Source organism: Echeneis naucrates, chromosome 19 (genome assembly GCF_900963305.1).
Source record: "Echeneis naucrates chromosome 19, fEcheNa1.1, whole genome shotgun sequence".
Taxonomy (NCBI): Eukaryota; Metazoa; Chordata; class Actinopteri; order Carangiformes; family Echeneidae; genus Echeneis; species Echeneis naucrates.
The window spans coordinates 8,760,090-8,768,920 of record NC_042529.1 but is presented as its reverse complement, the minus strand read 5'-3'; the positions used below and the strand labels follow the sequence as shown (position 1 = coordinate 8,768,920).

Here is an 8,831-nt window from a genome sequence, read left to right as displayed (position 1 = left end):
CACCCACGGAAGTGACCAAGATGGGAAGAGTTGACGAAATGACGTAATGACCCAGCGCCTGGCAACACTCACCGAGTGATTCATCCCGGAGCTGAGATGGCTTAGCTAGTCTGCTAGTTTACTGCAACATAAACATGACCCCAAGTCGGATCAACGAGAAAATCTTTATTTTACGATCGTGATATTTTTTTAGGTTATCATATAACTATTCAACAATGAAGCTGATCCATAAAGACATTGAAAAAGATAATGCCGGGTGAGTGGCTGGTTCGGCTTGCTAATGTTAGCAAGCTAACCAGCATGTCACTTCACAGCTGACTCTACATGTGTCATTTTAGTCGTAGGAAATGTCCATATGTGAGTTATTTTAGCCTGTATCAGCAAAGAAGCGGGAAGTTTTCTCTTAGCACGGATGTTCACATATATCACTGGTAACACTAGATAGAAAACAATATAAGACCTTGTGCTATTGTGTTGATGCAGAAGCGAGTAGACAAAATAAAACTGTTGTATTCTCCATCGTGCTCCTGCACTAATTCTGCTACCGACAGCCAGATTCTATGTAAAATTTAACAACGTCTGATCAAAATCACACTTGTCTTTTCACTAACAAAAGTGAAACTGTTAAGAAGCTGGTTTATGGGTTGTGTACATTTCCATTTCTTCAGTCAGGTGACTCTGATGCCAGAGGAGGCAGAGGATATGTGGCACACCTACAACCTGCTGCAAGTGGGAGACAGCTTGAGAGCTTCCACTATCAGGTAAGCAGTGTCAGCGCTCGATTGTATGACTAGCCCTGTGGAGCAGTTCGTGGGCTTTGTGCTCTTGATAAATTAAACTTAGCTAGAAAGATGTCATTATAAAATCTACAATGATTCATCTATCAGAACAGTTGAGGTGTGCATTTGTATGCACACAAAGCTTAGCATCTATCAGTTCATTCATATACAGCCAGCTACAGATCTGAAATGTAGATAGTAATATATTTCTTTCTTGAAGTTTCATTGCTGTAAGTATTTCAAATCTACTTCAGTCATGCTCGGTCAAATTTAACAGGTTTGTGCAAAGTCGATGTAGATGGCGAAACAAATTTACTTCTCTCCTTAAATTCCCCACTATATATCCAATAGCCTTATTCACTATATGGTTTCCCAACTGCTCTTGATTTAGCTGTAGTACCAAAGAATGTCTTGCTACAACCCAGCACTAGTATAAAATGTATGTTTGTCTGTTTTTTTTACACACAACTGGTCTTTAGACACACAGCTCAAATCCATATCACTTGTCCTTACAGGAAGGTGCAGACAGAGTCCACTACAGGAAGCGTTGGCAGCTCCAGAGTTCGCACTACTCTTACTATATGTGTGGAGACGATCGACTTTGACACCCAGGCCTGCCAGCTGAGAGTTAAGGGCACCAACATAGAGGAGAACCAGTATGTCAAGGTCTGAGATGTTGATATAGCCTGACATATGTAGCCTTTTTATATTTGTAGACGTTTTACAGTGATGCAGTTATTACATCAATAAAATGAGTGACGTTAAGATTGAAATTTACATATTTAAACTGATAAACAGTCAGCTTTACTCTGTTTTTTAAACACAGTTTAAGGAACAGACACACACTATCTGTATTTATTACCATAACCAGAACTAGTTTAAAGTTTTTCTGGTGCAAAGGTCTGAGGAGTAAGAATAACCAATGTATCACACTCCAGTGTAATCTCTCTTCCCAGTTGTAGGATTATTATTATTATTATTATTATTTTACTACCCAGTGTTATGTTATAGTTATCTTGTGTTCTTCACTCTTCAGATGGGGGCTTACCACACAATTGAGCTTGAGCTTAACAGGAAGTTCACTCTGGCTAAAAAGAGCTGGGACAGTGTTGTGCTGGATAGAATTGGTAAGCAGCTGTTAGTATTTACTTTGTTCATTTAGTTCAATTTGTCAATTTGTCTCTTTCCTGTGTTTGGTTTGCCTCAGCTCACACTTCATAAATGCAGATCAGCCCACAATGGGTTTACGCCACTGCACATAAAGCTGCCTAAATCTCATCCTTAGTTTCCTGCATGTAAGGGTTTTTTTCACTCTGGATGTGCTTTCAGAAGAAGCACATTTAGATATTTGGACAAGATTACGAACTTTAATGTCTCTGGGTAACTGTTCATGCAGATGTTTCTGGACAGTATATTTAGTTTTACTGCTGCAGTTATGCATCACATCTTGATTCGGACACATCACAGATATTTTTTGTCTCTGTCAGATAAGTAATTGTGAAGTGAGCCAGTGTGGTTAAAAGAGCACAGGGAGTGCAAAGAAAATGCTTGGACAGGTTGAACATTAAGGATAGTTTTGACAGTTTACAGTGTTGAGAATCTAATATGTGGGAGGAGTTTACGGTATGCTTGTCTGCGAATTATACCCCTGTCTTAAAGCTGATGCTTGCTTTTCCAGAAAACAATCCCCACATGATAACTAAATGTATCAAAGCTAATTGTGTCTGCATACCCTGATTGGCAGGGTGACTTCTAGAGAAAATGCAGTCCTCTTGTTCATTTATTTACATAACCAACAATGAAAGCATGTTGCCTTGGAAACAGACGATGAAGAAACAGGAGGGACTTTCACATCTGACAGATGGCATTCATGCATTTAAAAGAGTGGTGAGCCACTGAGTCATAGCTGCTGTGTCACCACATTAATTAAAATGTATCTGAAATTATTCACAATATCTCAACATAACTACATTGTTAAATACTAATTCCATAGCTACTAAAATAAAATAACTGATAAGAAATCAGGAGTAACACTTTTGTTCATAACTGCAAGACTTTCCCATCGACTTGTTGTTTTCTTGACCCTTTAGAGCAGGCGTGTGATGCAACCCAGAAGGCAGATGTAGCAGCTGTGGTAATGCAGGAGGGTCTGGCCAACTTGGTGCTGGTGACCCCTGCCATGACCCTGCTTCGTGCGAAAGTGGAGGTCACAATTCCTCGCAAGAGAAGGGGAAGCTGCACACAGCATGAGAAGGTAACACAGTGCACAGAAAACTCACTCTTGTATTTCAGTAAATCAGCTAGTGTCACACTGACCACGCTCAATCTAAGAAGTATGCTAGAGAGGAAGGAATACAGCTAGATATATACATAAACACACACAAACAATTAATGCTATTTCACGTATCCACGTTTTTCTCTGTTCACAGGCGTTGGAGAGGTTCTATGAGGCTGTAATGCAGGCAATTCTTCGCCACATTAATTTTGATGGTAGGGTTTCTGTATTAACACTACTACATGAACAAATATTGTATGTTCCTGTTTTGCATTACACCCTTCTCCTTTTTTAGTTTGTTCCTCCTGTCACATATATTACTTTATCCTCTACTTAATGGCATCACTATGGGTGTGTGGCAACGATGATAAAGTAAAGAGAAGTAAAAGTCAAGAATGTAAAAAAATACAAGGGAATCTGTTATCTATTTCAAGAAATCAAACTTGACAAATATTCAGACTTTGATGTCTCTCCCTTACCCTTCCACTAGTGGTAAAGTGCATTCTGATTGCCAGTCCAGGGTTTGTGAGGGACCAGTTCATCACCTACCTCTTTAAAGAGGCAGTGCGACAGGACAACAAGGTTCTGCTAGAGAATCGGCCCAAATTCATGCTGGTCCATTCATCATCAGGTCATAAGTACTCACTCAAAGGTATGACCTGGTGGATTTGATGAAAAAAAAAAATGTTGCAAAAAACATAAAATTTTGCCACAGGATAAAAAATTACATTTGTGTGTTGTTATTTTGCAGAAATCCTCTCTGATCCCACCGTGACAAGTAGGCTTTCAGATACCAAGGTGAACAATGCACCACATGAGTGGTTAGTTTTGTGATGTAGCTCATCTTGTAAATAACAACACACAAAAGTGACTTTTTTAACTTGTGATATTCAGGCAGCAGGAGAGGTGAAAGCTCTGGAAGATTTCTACAAAATGCTCCAACATGAACCTGACAGAGCTTTCTATGGGTGAGTGAATCTATACACAGGCACTGACCTACAGAAGCTTTGTTTATTGACTCTGGTGATCAAACAACCTTTGCATCTTTGCATTTTCACAGTCTGGCCCATATTGAGAAAGCTGCTGATGCCCTTGCAATTGACACTTTGCTGATAAGTGATAAGCTGTTCAGGTATGTATCAAGACATGATGTCTAGAAGTCGAGGCTGCAGGTGTTGGTTTTTACAGACATTGCTGAATAAACTGGTTGCAGTTGGAATACATGTTCAGCAGCAACAACTAAGCATTTCTAACAGTTTACTCCTGGACTGTGCCATCATTATACAAACACAAACCTCTGAATAACATCACCTTAAAACTCTATTTTTCTCTGTATGCACGTTCAGACATCAGGATGTCCCCACCAGGAGTCGCTACGTTAGGCTGGTGGACAGTGTGCGAGACAACGGTGGGAACGTCAGGTACCAACTATCTTTGAAACGATGATGGCAGAATATCTTTTACCGAAGTAAAAAGATTGTGACTAATTTTCTGTTTATTTCATGCAGAATATTTTCAAGCCTTCATGTGTCTGGTGAACGTGAGTTATAAAATCTTTCAGGTTTTTATTAATTAATAATGAATATAAAAACATTTAAAGCTTTTTTAAAAAAATAACTTAATATCATTAATAATCATGAATGTGTAATGATGTGAATAGCTTTTAAAAATGAGATCATCATTCTGTCAAAGCAGCATTTATTTTATGCCTGTGAGAAAAGAGGAATTTACTGCTATCATTTCAGCATACTGAAATCACGACTCTACGCATTGAGTAAAGATCTGACTGTGTCTTTATTGGTGACATCCTCTGTTTAGAAAGTGAAGGACTGCTCAACTACATCTACACTCTCTCCTCTTCTTCTATTAGACATTATATCTGCCTGTTTACTAGCCATGTTATCACCAATTGATTTGTCAACTTTCTCTTTAGAATTGACTCAGCTGAGCGGAGTGGCGGCCATCTTGCGGTTTCCCATCGCCGACCTATCCGAGCCCGAGGACGACAGCTCAGATGATGATTGAGCCACAGAATTGGACCACAGAGAAAAATCATCCATCATTGCAGATGACACAATGTGTTAATTCTGCAATATGAAATTATTAAGCTGCTCTTATGGCCTGTCTATTCCACCTCTGCAATATTAACACGTTTTTCTAAAATATCCATTATTATACATAGTTAGATGCAGTTGATTTAAGGTGATGGCATCTTTGCAAAGGTGCATGTTCAGCAAACATCAAAGAGCGCAGCTTTCTAAAAATGCCAATCAAAAGAATGTAATTTGTTGCCAAGTTTCAAAAGAAAACTGTATTAGTTTTTAGTCACATCTAGCAACAGAAAGAAAGTATTTTTCTTTCCATGTGTATATACAGTATATCTTTCTTGCAATTAAACAACATAAGCATTGCTCCGCTTGTGTTATTTCATTTTGTCACAAATTCTCATCACCCATGAATGAAATAGAAAGTGAAATGACATGTAAAAATATAGAATTTATTAAATATAATTACAGATATTGCATTTCCTTTTAAAAACTATTTTCGTCATGGGTAATATAACTCCAAAGTTTCAATCTCCAAATTTCAACAAACTAGAAATCAAGTATTCTCAGGATTTTTAATCTGATATATCTGAGCGCCACAGTTTTTTTACACTGTTTACAACACTGAAACTTCCTCTTGTTCTCGGGTAAAATGTCAAATTCTAAACTTCCCTTGTGAAGGATTTCAGCAGCTAGGACTAAAGTGCATTTTCAAACAGCTTGCCTTTTTTCTCACACTCCATTTGCCCCAGTGATTTCTAAATCTCCCCTCTGGCAGTGGAGCCTTGACTGTGTGTGTTTGTGCTGTAACACTTGGCCTCACTCAGTGGGACACTGGTAAGTTTTAATCCAGGCTAAATCCTCCAGTGTGCCCCAGTGCAAATAGACAATCGAGCAAATGACCATCACATGCATTATTTGGTGGCTGTTGCCCCAGTTGTCAAAGAGGCCCGGGCTGAAGCGCTCAGGGATCTGAATGATGTTGACCAGCCCTCCCAGTACAGCCAGTGTGTCCATGATAACAAAGAGGCGCAGGGAGTTGGGGCTGCCCACCCCACTGCCATACACCCGGAACAGGAAGAGGCTGAACCGGAACAAAGCCTGCCAGACAAACGCTCGCAGGCGCAGGACGTTGGTGCGTGCTGTGGTGGCACAGTAGATCCCGTAGGTTGACAGGAGGATGTAGGCCAGCATGGTGACCTGTTGCACAGATGGGTAGCAGAGTAGGGTGATGTGAATGATGGGAAGTGCACCTGAAGAGAAAACGGAAGGATGTTGCAATAAATCCCGTGTTCATCGAAACCAAGACAGACATTGACATAGTTTATGTGAGGGTTATTAGAAAAACACGCAGATTTGAAACTTTGAATTGAGTCTGACTTTAAAATCACAAAAATGGGATTTGACTTGGCCTGAATCTCTGCAGACTTCATTTGGGACTTGAAAGCAAAAACATTTAAATGAAATGAAAATACACTTTAAGTCCTGACCTTGCATAATCAAAGAACTTGGAAATATTATTTGAGAAAGTAATTTTAACTTAAGAACAACTTGGTCAACACTTCTTGTTATCTGGGAGTAATTTTAAAAATCCAGCAACCTACCAAGGGTGTTAACCAGACAGACCCCAAACATGTCCAGGGAGAGCAGGGTGTCATACACATGTTCTCCTCCCACATGGTTCATAAACACATGGTAGACCACCGACCCTACAGTGGGGCAGAGACAGGCCAGATAATGGACCACACAGATCCAAATGCTTTCCACCTCCGTCCAGGGAATCCTGAAAGGCAGTAGCACCAAGAAGAGGAAAAAAGGGATGCCTGAGGAGACGGGAAGGCAAAAAGTTGAGAGGACAAAGAGAGAAAATGAAAATGTAAATATTTTTGCAGTGCATTTGGACTCAAAAGAGCAAAACAACTTGAATCGCTTTGTCCAAAAGTCTCATTGAAGTTTGCTGTGTGAATGCAGATGTTCACTTAGTTAATCTTGGTGATATCTTGTCTGAAATTATATATAATCACTGCCATTAAAATGATTTATTACATTATGCAGAATTTTAATAAGTGTTGTGTGTATGGCTGTTGGCTGCATACGCTGAGGATACCTGACCAATGCTCTTAAACTAATACCCTTCATTTCCCTTCAGTAAGAGTGTTAGACTTAATGATCTTAAAGGACAGACAAGGTGAAAACAGAGCATGAAGACGAGGCCTACTGGGGTTCAAGGCTGTGCAGGTTTTGGGTCATGCACAGTTCAGTTTCCATCTTTATGTGTTCACAACTTATGCCAACTTAGAATTCAAAAGTCTCATATTAAAAGGGATTAAATAAAAAATACATTAACTGAAATTCTGCAGCTACATCTCTTATGTAAACTTGTGTTACCAAGATGCCTTGCCTAAAATACGTATTGTATTTGTAGCTGAAAAGTGGCGGGTAAAACATAGCTGTAAAGGCCTAGTTAACAGCAGGATATTTCCAGGGCAGGGATTCCCAGGGCGGATTACAGCTAATACCCCATATCCTCATTACTCAGCCTTGTCAAGTGTTCTTAGCGGGCTACAAGTGAGAGTAGGGGCCATTTGCAACCAATTATGGTCGTATATACCCTGAGTGGGTCAACTTGGTCCAAGGAGAAAATATTATTGCATGTGTGTGTTTATTTTAAAGGTAATTCAGATGGCGTCAGGAACACCTCTAATGATGTTTCTACAGTTAGCACAAGCCAACACTGACACTTGGTGGAATCCCAAAGAAAGAACCAGCTAAAAGCAAATTCAGTGCACTGCTCAACTCTGGACTTACCATGAGTGTAAATATTCCCCAGCTCATTGTGCATGTAGAAGAGGCTCCTGAGGCACTCTTGAGCCGTCGACACTGGTCTGTAACCCGTCAGGACATATTTGTTGAACTGGAGGTGTGGAGGGGTCTTTGCAAAGTCCAACAGCCGCGGTCCTTTGTAAAGCACCATCACTACTTCCTGCAGCCAGTTTCCTTACATTTATTTGACAGTAGAGGTTCCTCATTACACCTACATCCTAAAAGAGGCCACATTCATAACACCACAGCAGTCATGACCACATCTAGCTGGACACTCTGGTCCCTGAAATGCATTATTTGGACAGGTGTAATTCCAAGCAAGCAACCTGTTTAGCTGGCCAAGTGGCACGCTTTCAGTAGGACCAATCAGCATACAGTTCTTACTCCTAAGCTGGAGTAATCCTCACAAAAAGCCACGTGCAATGCCGCAGCTGCTCCTTGTCGTAGCTCATAACTCACAAACACACATACACCTCAACTTCATCCCGAACAGACAAATTCTGTATTTTCCATATTGTACTTTACACACATTCTTACCCACACTCATTTTACAACTGCGCTGCTGAAAGATGATAGGAGGATCGTTACACCTAGGAGGTGGTTACTTTTCTTAATGCATCTAATTTATTTCCACTGCTAATTCCTTATAATGCACATTGAAATGTATTAAGTGGACTTTGCTTTTTGTGTAACATAAAAATTGATAATTATAAGCAAGCAGTATCTTCACAATTGGGATCTTTGATAGTTTTAATCAATCAAATACTGTACAATAATAAACAGATGCTTGTCACAAGTAGAAAAAAAACAAACCTTTCCTGTGCAAAATAAATTAGACTGAATTAGGTTGTATAGAAATAAAATGAGTTGACAAAACTAACAGATTCAATTAGATAATTGAAAACATGC

General features: G+C 39.7%; 2 protein-coding genes across 2 annotated transcripts; one reads left to right on the top strand and one right to left on the bottom strand.

The window, feature by feature from the left end:
• Positions 1-40: 40 nt before the first annotated feature.
• pelo (pelota mRNA surveillance and ribosome rescue factor) lies at positions 41-5,465 on the top strand. Its single transcript, XM_029528169.1, has 13 exons — positions 41-256; positions 669-761; positions 1,295-1,445; positions 1,816-1,906; positions 2,870-3,033; positions 3,209-3,269; positions 3,545-3,706; positions 3,806-3,852; positions 3,949-4,022; positions 4,115-4,186; positions 4,401-4,475; positions 4,563-4,594; positions 4,988-5,465. The coding sequence occupies exons 1-13, from the start codon at positions 216-218 to the stop codon at positions 5,077-5,079; spliced, it is 1,155 nt and encodes a 384-aa protein (XP_029384029.1). The 5' UTR covers positions 41-215; the 3' UTR covers positions 5,080-5,465.
• Positions 5,466-5,918: 453 nt separating this feature from the next.
• Positions 5,919-8,073, bottom strand: LOC115060300 (progestin and adipoQ receptor family member 4-like). Its single transcript, XM_029528184.1, has 3 exons — positions 7,908-8,073; positions 6,704-6,922; positions 5,919-6,352 (listed from the first exon to the last, which is right to left on the bottom strand). The coding sequence occupies exons 1-3, from the start codon at positions 8,071-8,073 to the stop codon at positions 5,919-5,921; spliced, it is 819 nt and encodes a 272-aa protein (XP_029384044.1).
• Between the last annotated feature and the right edge of the window lie 758 nt (positions 8,074-8,831).

Bases quoted from the DNA above. Each gene is read 5' to 3' on its own strand.
- pelo (XM_029528169.1), top strand. From the start codon at position 216: ATGAAGCTGATCCATAAAGACATTGAAAAAGATAATGCCGG. The intron at 1,446-1,815 runs GTCTGAGATGTT...TTCACTCTTCAG, and splicing joins AGGAGAACCAGTATGTCAAG to ATGGGGGCTTACCACACAAT. The intron at 4,476-4,562 runs GTACCAACTATC...TATTTCATGCAG, and splicing joins GACAACGGTGGGAACGTCAG to AATATTTTCAAGCCTTCATG.
- LOC115060300 (XM_029528184.1), bottom strand. From the start codon at position 8,073: ATGGTGCTTTACAAAGGACCGCGGCTGTTGGACTTTGCAAAGACCCCT. The intron at 6,923-7,907 runs GTAAGTCCAGAG...CCGTCTCCTCAG, and splicing joins GGGGAATATTTACACTCATG to GCATCCCTTTTTTCCTCTTC. The intron at 6,353-6,703 runs GTAGGTTGCTGG...TTTTCTCTTCAG, and splicing joins CTGTCTGGTTAACACCCTTG to GTGCACTTCCCATCATTCAC.